Source organism: Piliocolobus tephrosceles, chromosome 1 (assembly GCF_002776525.5).
Source record: "Piliocolobus tephrosceles isolate RC106 chromosome 1, ASM277652v3, whole genome shotgun sequence".
Lineage (NCBI taxonomy): Eukaryota > Metazoa > Chordata > Mammalia > Primates > Cercopithecidae > Piliocolobus > Piliocolobus tephrosceles.
This window is the reverse complement of record NC_045434.1, coordinates 105,391,366-105,409,766: the sequence shown is the minus strand read 5'-3', so window position 1 is coordinate 105,409,766 and position 18,401 is coordinate 105,391,366. Positions and strand designations below refer to the sequence as shown.

Here is an 18,401-nt window from a genome sequence, read left to right as displayed (position 1 = left end):
ATACTAAAATTAGCCAGGCATGGTAGCGGGCACCTGTAATCCCAGCTACTCAGGAGGCTGAGGCAGGAGAATCACTTGAACCCGGGAGGCAGAGGTGCCACTGCACTCCAGCCTGAGTGACAGAGCAAGACTCTGTCTCAAAAAAAAGAATTAATTTATTACAAAATAATATTGTATACTACTATGTATAGGTCTCAAAAAAAAAAGCTATATTCTTGAGGCAAGCATAAGATTCATATTCACATTTTTTTTAAATTGGAAATTTTTTAACAATGCAATATGTAATATATTTCATATTATTTTGTACACTATACTAGCCATGTGATAATGGGCAAGTTAATTGCACCTTTCTATTCCATCCTTTCATCATCATTAACATGCAGATAATAATGATAACCACCTCACAGGCTTGTTGTGAGAATGAAATTAAGGCATCCATATAAGCTCCTAGCATAGGCCCTGGCATATGAAATGTGTTAATTAAATAGTGTTATTATGATGATTCATCTAGGCGGGGGAAGACGCCAAGGGTACTGAAAGGTGTGCTCTTTATCCTAACCTTGGTTTTGCTTCCCTCTTATCTGCCATCCTGAGCTACATGGATGAAGAGGATAGAGGAACATAAAGATGGAAACAAATTGAGACAGAGGAACTGAAAAGGAAGGGACAGGAGAAGCACCCCAGAGTAGTCAGGACTGATATGGAAATGTACGAACTAAAATAAAATTGCATAAAGAAGAACTGGGGCAAATCTCCCTGGTTAGCCACCTCCCTCTAGCACTTTCATTTTAAGCACAGTAAATGCAGGTTTTAATGAAGCAAATGAAAAGAGGGTTAAGTTGGGACATGGGAGACAGAAAATGAAAGGGTTGTTGATGAGGTGACTAAGGATGCTAGTGGGCAGACTGTTTAAAGAAATGGGTTTGCAAACAATTTCAGAATATTTTGGGGTTCCCAGAAATAGTCATAAGCAGCCCACATTTGCACGTCCTACTTGTATGAATGTTACCAGAGTTATGCTCACCCCCTCTAATGCTTTTCCTCTCTCCAAGGCTGAGATACCAGAAAAAAGCCTACCTCATTGGGGCCATGCTGCCAAAGCAGTTTTTAAATATGTACAGTACTCAAGTGCTTACTCCTCCTGGTCCCTTCTCCCTGCTCTTCCTGACTCACCCCACTACCGTCTCATCCCTATACGGGCTGTGGTGATGTTATCATAGGTCCTGTGTCCACCCAAAACCTGGTCACAAAGCTTTCAAAGGGAATATGCCCAAGGGTGTGGTTGCACTATGACAGGCAGCCTTGGTGGTCAGCTGTGGGCTTGGCCAGTGATTTTTCACATTCTGTAGCTGCTGCTAAGCCCATTCCTACCCCAATTTTCCACTCATGCTTTCCAATTGACTGCAAAGCTCTCCAGCTGGTGACCATAGGAGCTGCCAATGCCAGGGAGACAGCCCATTGCTTGTCCCATTGTAGGGGAAAATCCTACTGGGAGGTGGGTAGGCAGGAAAAGTGGAGAAGGGTTTTTCTCTCTTTTGTAGAACACTCAGTCTGATTTAAAACCAGAGGACCTGTCCCCACCTTAATATTCTTTCAGTTTTCCTGACTGTTTTGTACAATTTTTGCACATGTACTCCACTGTGTTAGGCTCAGGAAGGATTCTAACCTCCATTCTACCAGCAAAGGAGATGCTGAAGACCCATCCTCTTTTGGGGTAAACTGACAAAGCTTGTTTGGAATCTAGCTTTTAGACTCATAGGCTGGGGTTGGCAGACAACTTACATTCTGAGTCCTCGCTCTTGAAAAAGCCGATGAGTTTGATGTGGTCCTCAATGCGTTCGAAGGCTTGGACTTCCAGTTTGCTGCTGATGATCTCCACTGGGTCTTCAATTAGCTGAAATGCCACACACACACACACACATGTTCAAACAAGAGATTTCCTTCTTCACTGGGGAAACAGAGTACATTGGAGGGAAGTTGTAGCAGACTTTGTGGTTAGTGCCTCAAATATGTATTCCATTCTCCCCACAGTCCCGCAGGGAGCATACCAGCAGTACTTTCTGAGAAACAGACCTTAACTCACTGAGATGATTGGTGGGGGCAACCTATTCCTTTTGCCAGGTTTAAAAAATATTTATTTTTATTTGTCGATTGACAAATTATAATTGTATGTATTTATTGGATATAAAGTGTTGTGATGATCTATAAATACGTGAAATAATTAAATCAAGCTAATTAACTTATCCATCACCTCAAATACTCATCATTTTTTGTGGTGAGAACATTTGAAATTTACTCTTTTAGTGATTTTGAAACGTGTAATACATATTATTCACTGTATTTACCATGCTGTACAATATATGTCAAAGAAGAAAATCTTATTCTTCCTATCTAATTGAGGCTTTGCACCTTTTGACCATCATTTCTCCATTCTCACCACCCCCGGCCCCCTTCCAGCCTCTGGTAACTACTCTCTGCTTCTTTGAGTTCTTGTGTTCTAGATTCCACATATAATAAGTGAGAACATGTGGTATTAGTATTTCTGTGCCTAGCTTATTTCACTTAGCATAATGTTCTCCAATTCCATCTGTATAGTTGCAAATGATATTTCTTTCTTTTTTTTTAAAAAAAAGCTGAATAGTATTTCTTTGTGTTTATATACACCACATTTTCTTTTCTTTCTTTTTTTTTTTTTCTTTTTTTTTGAGACAGAGTCTTGCTCTGTCACTCAGGCTGGAGTGCAGTGGTGCGATCTAGGCTCACTGCAAGCTCCGCCTTCCAGGTTCACGCCATTCTCCTGCCTCAGCCTCCCGAGTAGTTGGGACTATAGGCGCCTACCACCACGCCTGGCTAATTTTTTGTTGTTGTTGTTGTATTTTTAGTAGAGACGGGGTTTCACCGTGTTAGACAGGATGGTCTCAATTTCCTGACCACGTGACCCACCCGCCTTGGCCTCCCAAAGTGCTGGGATTACAGGCATGAGCCACTGCATCTGGCCATATACCACATTTTCTTTATCCATTCATCTGCTGATGGACATTTAGGTGAATTTAATAACTTCCCTTGCCAGTTATTGATTCAGGAATGGGCAAATAACTGGCCCAATTAGAACAGATTTGCTGAAGGCTTTGGGAAACGTTCTTTACTCTTAAAAGGGCAATGGGAAGCCAAATTTGTTTTTCTGTCATGAAATATGAAGGAGGAAATGTGATGTATTTGTTCCTGTTGCTGGCCTTCTTATAGCTAACTTGAGAATAGTCAGCTTGAGGACACAGGCAACATACTGAAGACACACTTATCTGTGATTTACAGAGAAAAATGGAGGCAGTGTCTGGATTTGATCAAGTCTGAAGTCTCCCCTAACTGGAGCCTTCTACTTAGGTAAGTCAATCACATTGTTTATTGTTTGAAGCAGTTAGAGTCTTATTTCCAAAAGCCTCCTCCTAGCTGATAAAGCTGGGGCAGAACCATGCTGTCCCAGAGTTGTTCTGTCACCCCCTCAACTTTTTTAGGACTTGTGGATGTGAGTCAATGAGATGGCCAAGCACGGTGGGTCATGAGATGGCACCTTTTTTGGTAAGAGGTAGCTTCCAACCCACTTCTGACCTTCCCTCTGGTTTTTGACACTGTAGAGAAAGAATGATAGACCACTGGGTACTGGCTGGTAGATAAGGAATCGTCAGCATGGATGCTCAACACTAGGTTCTTTATCTGTGCAAGAATGTGTGTTCAAAGCATTGAACTTCACAGTGGTTACTGAAAGTGTGAGTTTATCTATGGATGAAATATTTTTATAATGTTTGTTCCTCTGTTTGTCTGAGCACATGGATGTGAGGGTGTGCTATGTCCATGGTTGAAAATGAGTGTGATATTGGGGGTCCCTTTAGCTCTGCCACTTCTCTATGTTGCTTTGAGGGTAGCTAACTCAGGGTGACCTGGCTGGTACTCCCATCACTCCTCTCTCTTCAGGTGGCTGCTTAGCCCCCTCTCTCCCCACATTCCCCAGCTCCTCTTCAGCAGCAGCGGAGCAAAGCCAAGGAGATTTCAATAGATGTCTATGTATAACTGGTAAGAGAATTAGCGTATTTTTACTACATTGCCCCCAACAGTTTCTAGGGTGACTTAAAGATCAGCTTCCTGGTAGAGTGCAATATAGGTGCTCCTTACTTTTTTTGTGAATCCTGAAAAACCTGTCACAGACGAGGCCAGGTTCTCCAGCTTGTCTGTTCTTTGGGGTTCTACCTCTCCCTATATTTGAGCAGAGGCAGCTCCATGCAGCGTCACCATGTATACATGCTTACATCCAAGAGGAACTCCACCAAGACGTCAGCTGCAAACTCGCCATCAAACTCTATTGTGCGATCACCCTTAAGAACATACAGGCTTCCTTCTTCATCAAAACCTGTAAGAAACAGAGAGGCCCACAGAGAAGGTCATCCTGACATAGGAAGAGCCTTTGCATTGGCTGAGGTCTGGCTCAGGGTTTCTGGGTGACAGTGGGGTCAGGATTAGTGGAACTAGCATTAACCCAAGAAGCAGTTGCCTTGAAATAACACTTTAGAAGAGCTCCTGAAGTGGACATTTAATTGGAAATGGTCAAGAACAATTCCAGCTGTATTTTGACTTAAGAGAAAAGTCTATTCTCCACCCCACCACTGCTTTAATTTTCCAAAGGTACAGCTGATCCCATGTCATTCTCCTTATCGAAGATGACCACTGCCCACCTGACTCCTTAGCCTTGCGTTAAAGTCCCTCCAAAATCTGGTTCCAAATCTATCCCTTTCATTCTCCCTTGGGTAGACCTGTACTCCTTTGAAAACTGCTTTCTTGCCCCTTGTGCAACTCCCTTTGCTTCCTGGCCACGTGCTTATATGGAAAGGTGAGTAAAGGAAAAGTCACTGAGCATTATTCTCTAGACTTATGTATTCCTTGTTCCCCAAGCCTGGAATGACCTCCATCTTGGTTAGCTTCTTCAGGACTCAGCTTAGGATTCATTTTTCTTAAGAAAGGTCACTTCAATCTCACTGAGCTCATGCCATTATTGATCTTTCTTCAGCTCAATTTACAGGTCTTCACTATCACAGTGAGTTCTCTGAGGGTAGGATCATTGTCTTCTTGGTATCCCAGTGCCTTGTACAGAGCCTGTGCACATCAGCAACCCATTAATGTATGTGACCAGGATGGACAGCTTGCTTTCCTGTTCCAGTTGAATCCCACACATCTTCTTTATCCAGTTGGCCGGTAGATGTTGCAAGGACAGGCTCAGCATCTTCTTACTTTGCTGCCCTTTAGCACCCTTGGTCTGATGCTGTGTACCTTAACAAACGCTTGTTGGAAAAATGCATTTTCCTCCTTAGGAATGTTAAATAGCCAAAGCTGGCATTTAGTCCAATTGCATGGCATCCTTAATTCCTTAGACTGTTTTAAAACTCTATTTGTTGGAGAAAGTTTTCTCCAAATGAACTCTTCTGCAGAACCTCCAGGAACAGGAAGGCTGGACTGCCGCCTGCTGTGTCCCAAGGCATCCATGAGGTGTAAGGAGCCTTTGGCACATAGGTGGGAAATGGTGGAGGCACCATTTGTAAATCAAAAGGAGCAATGTGACAGGTATTCTTTTTGTTTGTTTGTTTTTTGAGACAAGGTTTCCCTCTGTCATCAGGCTGGAGTGCAGGGCCATGATCATGGCTCCTGCCTCAGCCTCCTGAATAGCTGAGACTACAGGCATGTGCTACCATGCAGGCTAATTTTTCATATATACATGTATATACACACATATATATGAAAAATTATATATTCTATATATATGAAAAATTATACATTATATATAATATATTATATACCTAATTACATACTTATTATATATATATATATATATTACAAGCATGAGACACTGTGTCTGGCCCTGCCAGATTTTCTTGATATCAATGATGGCCGATCTCAAAAGGTGCCCTAGGGAACATCAGCCAGTGTCCTGCTGTTGGATTCTGTCTTGAGCAAAACCACAGTAGGAAGGCTACTGCAACTGTTCAGGCACAACTTGATAGAGGTCAAAATAAGGCAAACGGAAAAGGAATGAAGATGATGGAGCAGGTTCACAAAATACCTCCACTGTCCTGTAAACCCCAAAGGATCAAATAACCAGAAGGAACCTGCCCCAACTCTTCCAAACCGAGCTTGTTTCGGTGTATCAAGCCCCATCATATCCTTTCCTCATCTATTTTTATGTATATTTGCTCAGTTTGTCCACCCAAAAGTTTTAGATCACTGGGACACTAGTTTTTTTCTCTCACTAAATTTGCTGGGAATGCTCCCAAATTCAGCTTCTCATTAAACCAATGGGAAGGCAGAAGAGGAATCAAGAGACTGCTGGGGAAGGAGGCAGAACTCATTAAACTGTTGTTGTTTGTTTGTTTTGAGACGGAGTCTTGCTCTGTCTTCCAGGCTAGAGTGCAGTGGCACGATCTCAGCTCACCGCAAGCTCTGCCTCCCGGGTTCACGCCATTCTCCTGCCTCAGCCTCCCAAGTAGCTGGGACTACAGGTGCCCGCCACCACGCCTGGCTAATTTTTTGTATTTTTAGTAGAGATAAGGTTTCACTGTGTTAGCCAGGATGGTCTCGATATCCTGACCTTGTGATCCACCTGCCTCAGCCTCCCAAAGTGCTGGAATTATAGGCGTGAGCCACCGCGCCCGGCCATTAAACTGTTTTTGACTCTAGGGAAAGAGTTCAACACATTTTGCTCCTATACTCAAGGGAGAAAAATATCCCTTAATATGTCTCCAGGGAAAGAGATATCCCAGGCATTCTTTATTTTTATTTATTTATTTACTCATTCATTCATTTATTTTGAGACAGAATCTCACTTTGTTGCCCAGGCTGGAGTGCAGTGGTGCAATCATGCAGGTAGAAGTCACAGCAATCTTGACCTCCCTGGCTCAAGCCATCCTCTCATCCCAGCCTCCCAAGTAGCTGGCACTACAGGCACACGCCACCATGCCCAGCTAATTTTTAAATTTTTTATAGAGATGAGGTTTCACTATGTTGCCCAAGCTGGTCTCAAACTCCTGGGCTCAAACAATCCTCTGTCCTTGGCCTCCCCAAGTGCCCAGACATTCTTAATAACTCATCATAATTTTATAGTCATGAATTCTTCCTTGTGTCTAACCTAAATAGTTTCCTATAATTTAAATCTTTTTTTAAAAAAAAGACCGATCTGCTTGAAAATAAAATAGAAAACAGTTGTCTGTAATTTTCCAGGATAATGGACTTTTATGTACCTGAAGGTATTTATTGAACCACGACTAATCTCTTTTTTTTCTGTACTTACCACTCCAAATCCAATTAATCTTTCTTCAAAGATCCTATTTTATAACCTGCTATTTTTTGTAATAGCCATTCTTCACTGGTCATGGAGAAAAAGCCAAATGGGCAGTACATGTGTGTCAGTGTTTGAAAATCAGAGGAGCAGAGCAGGAGCTGTGGCTCACCCCTGTAATCCCAACATTTTGGGAGGCCAAGGCGGGCAGATCATTCGAGGTCAGGAGTTCAACACCAGCCTGGCCAATATGGTGAAACCCTGTCTCTTCTAAAAATACAAAAAAAAATGAACTGAGCGTGGTGGCGTGTGACTGTAATCTCAGCTACTCAAGAGGCTGAGACACAGGAATCGCTTAAATCCAGGAGGCAGAGGTTGCAGTGAGCCGAGATCATACCACTGCACTCCAACCTGGGTGACAAAGTGAGACCATGTCTCAAAAAAAAAAAAAAAAAAAAAAAAAGAAAAGGAAAAAAAAAAGAAAGAAAAAGAAAACCAGAGGAGCTACCTATATTCTCTCTCTTTGGGATTACAGCATTGTGAATCTTAAAGTGCACTGTACTTAAGCCTGACATATCGACACTAGAGAGTACAACTTCCATTGTGCGGTCACTTAACCGTACCTCACCTATGTCCTCCCTCTCATCCTTCGTGATAATGCCAGCTGGGGTTTAGCCTTAAATTTAAAAAGCACTGTTACCCTGGCACTATTACTATTAATGCTATCTTTTGTTGGCTGCTTCAGCTGCAAGGCAACGAAATAATATGTGATGAAAGAAGAGAATTTTTAACTCTCTCAGAGAGATCACCACAGTGGTGAGCTAAGAGAAGCTGGCCTTTTAGCTTGCTTTAGAAGCTGGAAATAAAAACTTAACTCTTTAGCATCAGTTTCTCCAGGAAGAAACCCTCCTCATTGTACTGATACAACAATCTCTTACATGATTAATGTGAAAGTATTCAATTCAGGCCTATATTTACTTTTATGAAACCCTTCTCCAACCAAAGATGAAGGTATGCAGGATCATTTTATATATTTTAAAAGAGAGTCTGCTTATGCAAGAATAATTGCAACTGGACTTTTCCTTTTGCAAGACACATTCCTTTCTTTCCCACATACAGTATCTCAAAAATCACACTTACCCAGTTTCTTGGCAAGCTTGGCTTCTTTCTTGGCATCCACCATCACAAAGCCTATAGCTTTATGTTCAAGGACCTGGGCCACAAGCTGAAGAAACAAATGGAAAGATGAGTGTGCTAAGGGTAGAAAGATGGTAGAAAATATTACAGAATTACTATCCTCATGTACCAACAGAAGGGTTTTCCTCTATACTTTCTGTTACTATGTGACCAAGTTGAGCAGCAGCAGAGGAAATGTACTGTTGTCCCTTCAGAAGGATGATTCAGGAGAATGCTGAGAATCAAGGAGGGAAAATCTGAGGAGCAGACCTAAGACGGAAAATTTGGAAGAATATATCCACTGTCACATACCAGTTTCTGCCCTCGGAGTAGATAAAACCTGGATCAGGAGAAAGAAGAATCAGGAAGGAAGCATAGGTGCCTGACAAGGGACCCTGAGCCTTTCTCTAGCTGCCAAATGTAGCTGGGGTAGAGTGGGAACACAAGAGGACCTAAGAAAAAAGGAGGCCTGTGTCCTCAATATCCAAGCATTACCCTCAATTCCCCGACTCCTGGGCTTGTGAAGTAGGAATGCCCATTGGGTGAATAGACCTGAGATGTCCTCTCAAGGTTCCCTGAAGCACACTAAGACTTGTAGAGTATCGGGGGCCAGGGGTTCGGCTTCAAAGGCCAGGAGGATGCAGAAGTGTCCTAGATGGACAGGTAGCTGAAAACTTCTCTGGGTAGACACCAGCATAAGATGATGACACCAAGCACAAGATTGGCATTATGTTAAGCTTCCTGAAATGCAGAGATGAGCAAGTTGGGAATACTTGCTTACTTCAGGACTGAGACCTAATTCTTGCCATCTGTTTGAACAGGGACTTGAAACAGAAATGGAATGCAGATGCTACCAGACAGATCATGAAATACTCATACTACTTTTTTTAGTTGAACTTTAAAAAAGAGATAATTGTAGATTAACATGCAGTAGCTGTGAGAAATAATACATCTCGTACATTTTATCCAGTTTCCCTCAACAGTAACTCTTGCAAAACGGAGGTACAATGTCACAAATTGGGTACTGACATTGATACAGTTAAGATACAGAACATTTCCATCACCACAAGGATCCCTCTGTTGCCCTTCACGGTCACACCCACTGGTTCGTGTCCCCATCCCCAACCACTCATTTGTTCTCCATTCCTATAATTTTGTCATTTCAAGAATGTTGTGTAAATGGAATTATATAGTATGTAACCTTTTGAGACTGACTTTTTTCACTCAGCGTAATTATGTAGAGATTTGTCTATGTTGTTGCATGTATCAATATGCTGTTTTTTTTTATTGCTGAGTGCAATGTATGGTATGAATGTACCACAGTTTGTTCAATCGTTCACTCATTAAAGGATATGTGCGTCGTTCCCAGTTATTGGCTAATATGAAGAGAGCTGCTATAAACTTTCGTGTATAGGTTTTTGAGTTAAATATTAGTCTTAATTTCTCTGAGATAAATGTCTAATAGTACAATTGCTGGGTTGTGTAGTAGTTACATGTTTAGTTTTTAAAGAAGCTGCCAAACTATTTTTCAGAGTAGCTGTATTATTTTACCTTCCCATGAGCAAGGTATGAATAATCTAGTTTTTCCACGTCTTTGTCAGGACTTGGTAATATAACCATTTTTCGTTTTAGTCATTCTGACAGGTATGTAGTGCTATCTCATTGTGGTTTTAATTTGCATTTTCCTAATGGCTTATAATGTTGAGCATTTTTAAATGTGCTTATTTGCTGTATGTATGTTCTCTTCTATGAAATGCCTGTTCATATCTTTTGCTCATTTTTCAACTGGATTGCTATTTGGTTGTTGAATTTTGAGAGTTTTTTTAATATCAGTCCTTTTTCAGATATACAGTTTACAAGTATTTTTTTTACTCTGTATGTGTGTCATTTCATCTTCTTTTTTTATTTGACAAATAATAATTGTACATATCCATAGGGTACACAGTGATGCTTTGATTCATATAATGTATAGTGAGCAGGGTAATTAGCATGCCTATCATTTCAAATATTTATCACTTTCTTGTGTTGAGAGCATTCAATATCCTAATCATTTCATCTTCTTAATAGGATCTTTCACAGAACAAAAATTTTCAATTTTGATGAAGTCCAGTTGATCACTTTTTTCATTCAGGGATTGTACTTTTGATGTTAAGTCCAAGAACTCTTTGTCTAGCCTCAGATCCTGAATTCTCTTATCTTTTTCTAAAAGTTTTATGGCTTTTCATTTTACATTTAAGTTCACGATTCACTTTGAGTCAAATTTAAAATAGGTTGAGGTTCCTTTTTCTTTTTTTGCCAATAGATGTCCGACTGTTCTGACACTTTTTGGTGAAAAGGCTGTCTTTCATCCATTCAATTGCTTTTGTTCCTTTGTCAAAAATCAGTTGGCATATTCATGTGGGTCTATATGTGGTTTCTCAATTCTGTTCCATTGCTCTATATGTCTGTTCCTCTGCCAACACCACATAGTCTTGATTGCAGTAGCTAGGATCAAGTATATCTGAAAGCAGGTAGACTATCTCTTTTCACTTTATTCTTTTTTTTTTTCTTCTAAATTGCTTTAACTATACTAGTCCTTCAGTGTTTTTGTATAAACTTCAGAATAATCTTGTTTATACATACAAAATAATCTTACTAGAATTTTGGTAGGAATTGCATTAAATCAATTCAATCAACTTGTGTATCAACTTGGGAAGAGTGACATATTTACTATGTTGAGTCTTCCAATTCATGAATATGGTATGTCTCTCCATTTATTTGATCTTCTTTGGTTTCTTTCATCAACATTGCATAGTTTTCAGCCTACAAGTCTTGCACAAGTTTTGTTAGATTTATATCTAATCAGTTAAATTATTTCAGCTACTGTAAATGGTATTGTATTTTTAATTTTCATGTCCATGTGTTTATTGCAAGTATATAGATATACAATTAATTTTTTAATGTTAATGCTAAACTCACTTATTAGTTCTAAGAGGTTTTTGTTTTGTAGATTCCTTGGGATTTTTCTAGGTAGACAATTTTGTCACCTGCAAATAACTTCTTCCTTTTTAATCTGCATGCCATTTTATTTATGTTTCCTTACTGCACTGGTGAGAACTTCTAGCACTATTTTGAATAGGAGTGATAAGAACGTCTTGTTTTCTTAAATTTTTTGTTTGTTTCCCAATCTTAGAGGTTCGTTCATTTTTCCTTTCACTTCTATCAGTTTTGCTTTGGTATTTTGCAGTTCTATTTTTTGGTCCAGAAACATTTAGGATTTATTGTCTTCTTGATGGTTTGACCCTGGGTCTGTTTGGCTCTACAACTCATACTATGAATCCCTCTATTTTCTTTTCTATGTTTGTTTATTTCATATCTTCTTCATTTTTATGTCTTCCTTTCATTGTTCCCAGTATCTGTGTATTCTCCTTCAGAGTTCCTCTTCTGAGGAGGTTTTTCTTTGCATATTCATTCTTCCCTCCCAGACTTTTTCATCTGTTCCCAGCCTCTTTCTTTCTCTCTGGTTTCTAACCATTTCCATTCCTTGAAGAGCAAGGATTGTGAGCAGAAGCACCGAGAGCAGCTCCGAGGAGTACCTCTGGTGGTTGGGGACTGGGAGGTGGGTGTGGAATGGCAGGTAGCAAATGAGCCAACCCCCACCCCCACCCCTCATTCAGTTTTCTCTTATTTATTTTATTTTGGCTGGAACTAGGCAAAACTTAGGATGAAAGGCATCATCAGTGTTTATGCATGACTCATCTCGAGATTTTCTGTAGTGCCTAAACAGACCAACCTTTCTGCAAGTCACTTGGCTTCACTCTATTGCATTTAATCTATTAGACAAGGCCATTTTTTTAACGACTTTTCTGGTTTCCAGTATAAGCCCCTGTGTTCTATTTAGTGCTGTCAAAATCTTAAGTTAAATGTTCCCCTGTATATCATTCAGAGTCAGTCAGGATGGGACCTAATAGCTTTGTGGTATAGTAAGTTTTCTTACTCCTAGTACGTGAGCCTCTGACAGTGGTTCTTAAACTTCAGTGTGCATAAGAATCACTCAGGGACTAAAGTGGGGCTTCCTGGGCCTCAGCACAAGAGAGTAGAAAATAGACCTGGGTGGGGCTCAGGAATCTACATTTTTATAAACCACACTACCACACCCCATTATTCTAACACAGCAGATCTCAAACCACACACTGAAAAACACTGCTATAAATGGTTGTCAGCACATCCAAAGTGACATGACACACTGCCTTCTGACTGCTTGGCTCTTTAAGCCCCTCTACCTTTGGCATAGGAGAGAAGTATTCATAATAGTAAGAATAACCAATGGCACAAAATAAGAAATTAATTCTGAGAATTAAACAGAGAATTTAACTCTGGTCTCTCCTAGGTATGCACTACCATGTTTTATTTGGTTTTAGGCAGATCCAAATGTGTGCCTCTCATAGGCACGTAAAGCATGGCCTTCTGGTTATCTTATGGATATTTATATGTGATTTTTGAAGATTTATGAGTGGGAGGTGCTATCTCAAATGAACTCTAATCTTTTTTCCTGATTCCCTGGTTAACTAAACACAGCCAATCACTGTCCTGTGCTATAGATGGAGAGACAGGGCAGGCAATAACACATGGGTCAGGATCCCATGCCTAGCTGAGACTTTCCCACCTCCTCTTTGGCACCCTTAGTCAAAATCCCTCCAGAACTCCCATCACTCTTGCCTCCCATGCTGATAAGACCCAAAGTCTGCCCACTCGAGTTCTGTCATCACTGCCGTCAGTCCTAGCAAGTCTCCTTCGTGGGAGCCAAGGGTGCCGGGGCTGGCAGCACTTGAGAGAGCAATGAGACTGGGAAGGGGAGAATGGCTGTGGTAAAACTCTGGGACCTTCTAGGTGACTCACGACATGGCAGCCTGGAGCCTCTGCTGGGCCAGTGGGGCAGGCAGGAGTCTGTCTACCTCTCACATTTGTGTTGGCCTTGCCTCCACCTTTGCTTTGGCCCTAAATCTCCAGCTCACATGTTCCCTTCTCTCCTGCAGCCTAATCTTACTGCATTCTCAGGTCACTGGAGCCCTGGCCACCCTTGGCTGCAGAGCCCAGTTCCAGTTCATCTTTCACTCCATTCTCCTCTCTGGAACTCGAAAAGACCCTCACAAGGGGATAGTACTCTGGCACTTATTGTGTAATCATTAGAGTTGTGTATAGTCTCTATATTGTGACTCTTTCCTCCATAAGAAGAAGGACCCTGTTTTGTGCTTCTTTTGTATCTTGCAGTTTCTTGGAGACACTCAGCATACTTGTGGATGAATGGGTGGATTGGTCCAAGTACTTCACAACTTCAAGGGCCTTGTGAGCCAAGGAGTTAGAGGCAATTGTCATCAAATACAGTGACAAAGAGTTACATACATGAGAAAAAAAAGCAGAGTCAATATATCTCCTAAACTCCCAGACAACTAGTACATGCTTTTCAGATAGGTTTGCAATTTTCTCCTGTTGATGTACAACCGTTTCTCTGCTGGTTTTGTTTGGTTAGTTACCTCTTAGATAGTCCATCCTAGTGAATGGGGTTGTGTCTTATCGGTTGGTTATATTCAGCCTCTGGGCATTGGTCAATGCTCATTCTTTCTAGAAACATTAGGATTTGCTTTAAACATTGCTGATTCTATTGATTACAAAAAACGTTTTTTAAAAGTTCTTTTAAGGTCCTTAAGGTTTTGTTTTGTTTTGGGAACTGCTCTCACTCCTTTGCCCAGGCTGCAGTGCAGTGGCACAATCACGGCTCACTGAAGCCTTGACCTCCCAGGTTCAAGCAATCCTCCCACCTCAGCCCCCTAAGTAGCTGGGAATATAGGCCTGCACCACCACACTTGGCTAATTTTCTAAGTTTTGTCAAGACAGGGTCTTGCTTTGTTGCCAAGGCTAGTCTTGAGCTCCTGGGCTCAAGTGATTCTCCCACTTTGGCCTCCCAAATTGTTGGGATTACAGGCATGAGCCACTACACACAGCCTAAAAAGTTCTATGTAAATAATATGCATAATTCAATAGGAATGAAGAGGATATTTATAATATGGCTTTACTCTTGTTAAAAGATTGTATCCTGTAGGTATTTATTGCACAACTGTTACCCCTGTAATGACAGGGTGGATCCAAGTAGATCTCATCTTCGAATGAATAAATGACTCATGGATACTATGGCCCAGTTGTTAAGTGCACAGGGCTTGGAATCAGAGACCTGGATTTTTGACTTGTCCACAAGCCTGTGCTGTGACTCCAGTGTAAAAAGTGGACAATACCAATATCTATTCAATGGGACTGTTTTGATGATTTAACTGAAATAATGCATGTAAAGTGCTCAGCACAGTTCTTGGCATGCAGTAAGTGCTTAGTAAACATTAGATTTTCTTCTTAATATTATGACAGCTGGCTAGGGTTCTGGATCTTGTGCCAATTCAGAAATACCATAGTGTAAAGTATTACAATGGAAAGAGAACAATTATTAATTGAGAACCTACTGTGTTAACAAAAATGTGTAAGACACATGTCAGCTCCAAGGACCTTGTGATTTAATGAGGGAGGAAATTCACTAAAAAAAATAGCTCTAGGGCCAGGCGCAGTGGCTCACGCCTGTAATCCCAGCACTTTGGAAGGCCAAGGCAGGCAGATCATGAGGTCAGGAGATCAAGACCATCCTGGCTAACACAGTGAAATCCCGTCTCTACTAAGAAAAATACAAAAAAAATGGCGGGGCGTGGTGGCCGGTGCTTGTAGTCCCAGCCACTTGGGAGGCTGAGGCAGAAGAATGACGTGAACCTGGGAGGCGGAGCTTGCAGTGAGCCGAGATCACACCACTGCACTCCAGCCTGAGAGATGGAGCGAGATTCTGTCTTAAAAAAAAAAAAAAACTCTAGGTGCTACAGGAGTAGGACAAAAAAATAAGAGCTATGGAGATTTAGAAAGTTTGAGAACTGGGAGGTCAAATCCTGCAGAGCCTAGTGGGTTGTGATGAATACCGTGTATTAAATTTCCATGCACTCAGGATGAACCTAAATCCCTAACATGGCCAAGAATGTCCTGCACTCTTTGTCCCACCTGTCTCCAGCCTCATTTGGGGTCACTCTGTTTCTTACTTAATACAATTGTCTTCAGCTCCTCAAAACATCAAGCTTGTTCAGGTCTTTGCACAGGATCACCTCCTTCAGCTGTGCTCTCAAGCCCTAGGCCAGTTGAAGCTTCAGCTGCTTGCAGGGACGTGGATGCCTTGTTCTGATTCACACAAAGGCACCAACACGTGCTCTGCTTCTACACACACCCTTCCCTCCAAATAGAATTCCTTTTCCCTGTCTGTTTGCTGGTTTCTACTTTCCTTGAAGTCTACATTTAAAAGTCAGTTCCTCAAAAGGCATTTCCTGACTCCCAATCTCAATTTTTCCCTTTTTACCCTTGATTATAGCACCCTGTGCTTTTCCTTTGCAACCATTTCACAGTTGCAAGTGCACATTAATTTATATGATTCTTTGTCTAGCAATTATCTATGTTGTAGCCTATAAGCTCTATGTCCACGTCTGTTTTTCTCCCATGCTATCTCTAGCACCTAGCATAATACCTGAACAGAGTAGATTTCAAAAACAAAAAACAAAAAACAAAACCAGTAGTTTCTTCAGTAAATGGATGAATGAAGAGGGAGGCTGCTTAGAAAAGGGGATGCCAGCTAGACCTTGGAGGAGGAGTGTGTGGATAGGTGGAGGGGGGTTGCAAGGGCATCCCAGGAGGAAGAAGTGATATAAGCAAAGGTTTGCAGGTGGGAATGTGCAGGAGTGTGCAGGAGAACAGGCTGACCTACTTAAGCAGTGGGCTTATTTGGGGCGCTGAAAGACGTCCTGTGTTAAAATCACACTAGAAAAAAAGTGTGAAGGATTTAACTACTAGGACTGGAAGCTCTGATTTGGGGTTGTCTGAGTAGGAGAGTGATATGACTAAGTTGTGTTTGGCAAGAGTGGATCTGAGTGCGTAGAGCAGACAGAAAGGAGAGTGGAAAGGAAAGGCCACAGTTGGGAGGCTAATGTCCTAGCCTGCATGGGAGATGTCTCTGATCTCAGACAAAGACAGTGTCAGTAGGAGAAAAAGTGACTTGAGCAGGTGATGCTACAAGTTGAGAATCAGTCAGACCTGGTAAGTCTTCCTTTGGCTTTGGAGAGCGAAGGGAGAGAGATCAAAGAAGAGGGAGGAGGCACGATGGTTCAAGGGTCTCCCATGAGGAAACGAAGTGGAGGACACACAGTGATGGTTAGAAGGGCATGACAGAACTGGGGAAGCTTCTCAGCACGGATTCAGACTCAGAGAGTTCACGGTCACGGCAGTCCAGCACAGACCCGGAGGTGCTGATCTAGGGCTCAGGGGAGAGGTCCTGCATGAGAAGTGAAGGCTTGAGGACAGATGCTATCTTTGGGAGACGCGTATGAGAGAAAGCCACAGGTCAAGTGCTGGCTGTCTCAGAAGGAAGAGCAAGACGCCTACCCTGGGGGCAGAGTGGAGCTATGGGAGAAGTGCGGGGAGAGAAAGGATCCTGGTGTCATGACTCCAGAGTCACAAAGGAGCGAGTGGTCATATCAAATGTTGCAGGGAGTCAAGAAGGGGTAGGACCCCCATGAGGCCTCTCATCTCAGGACTGGTAAGGCACGGGTGACCTTTTAGAGAAGAGCTGGGACAGAAGCCAAAGCACTGGTAGTTAAACCGCTGGGTGGGTGGCAAGGACATGTTACAGCAGGTGTGGCTTGCTTAATTAAGGAATCACACAGAAGCGAGGGGGACACCCTGTGCTGCGTGACTGCCCCTGAGGCTCCCAGGGCAGCACATCCAATACCTCCAAAAAGACCCCACCCAATGCAGTCTCTTCATAGGACTTACCAGCTCTAATCCAGGGAAAGACAGGAAGAAAGTCACATTTGTACCATTTTCCAAGAACTGTCTTTGTAGAGGAGAAAGACTAATTTACTACACAGAGGGAAGGTGGGGAGGTGGCAGGTCATCAAGAAAAAGGAGGTGGTTACTTGTTGAAGGGAGGTGGGTGGAGATTACTTTCTGCAGGGCCAAGAATCTGAAAAAAAAGTTGAGCCTCGGGGAAAATGTCACAGATCTCTGCTCCAAGTGAATGTCCCTCAGGCCAGTCATTAAAAACACCCTGGCTGTAACCCTGCTCTTTTCATGTAAGCCAAGAGCCAAATGGTTGTTTGTACCCACTGTCCCTCATGCCATCTGGCACCATGTCAAGCAATTCAACAACTGTGTGTCCTCCCCTGAAACCAGAGAGCTGACGTTTCTCTCCGGTAATCTCCTGTCACTTTCTGCCGCCCTCAAAGTAGGCCTGAGCTATGTATAGCTGGGCAGCTGGCATGTGATGGTGTTCACGAAGGGGGCTGGCTCAGTGAAGGGACAGCTATTTTATGGGATTCAAGCGAGTATCGGGGGCCTCTTTAGGGCTAGGATAGGTGGCCTCTGAAAGAGCCTTTGGGGACACGGAGGCTGTTGATTGTTTTTATTGGCATTTTGGACTATCACGTTGGTCAATGCCAAGGAAAAGACCAAGAGAAGATGCTATGTAGTTTTTCCACCCCACAATTCTGAGAGGCTGTATAACAACAACAATATATTTAAAAAAAAGCACTTACTGGGTGTTTACTATATGCCAGCTATTGCTCCACCTGCCTTACAAGAATTATCTTATTGAATCTCTACAAAACCCTCATGAGGTAGAGGCTTGCAGATGAGGAAATAGAGGCACAGAGTGGTTAACCAACTTGCCTGGCGACACACAGCGCTTAAGCGACCCAGCTAGGATTTCAACCCTGACACTCTGTCTCCAGAGCCCAAACTTTCATCAATTACATTTTGTTCCTATACCTGGGCATCCGAGGGACCTGGGCCCAAATCCTGGCTT

General features: G+C 42.2%; 1 protein-coding gene across 2 annotated transcripts in view; it reads right to left on the bottom strand.

The window, feature by feature from the left end:
* Positions 1–18,401, bottom strand: part of CASQ2 (calsequestrin 2) — a 68,942-nt gene that overhangs the window by 36,176 nt on the left and 14,365 nt on the right. The window contains exons 2-4 of one of the 2 annotated variants that reach the window (XM_026456713.1): positions 8,456–8,540; positions 4,302–4,402; positions 1,783–1,894 (exon numbers count right to left, since the gene is read on the bottom strand). In XM_026456713.1, the coding sequence (XP_026312498.1) occupies positions 1,783–1,894; positions 4,302–4,402; positions 8,456–8,540 (298 nt within the window). The remainder of the gene's footprint in view (positions 1–1,782; positions 1,895–4,301; positions 4,403–8,455; positions 8,541–18,401) is intronic. The other variant, XM_023222719.1, reaches the window with a different exon arrangement.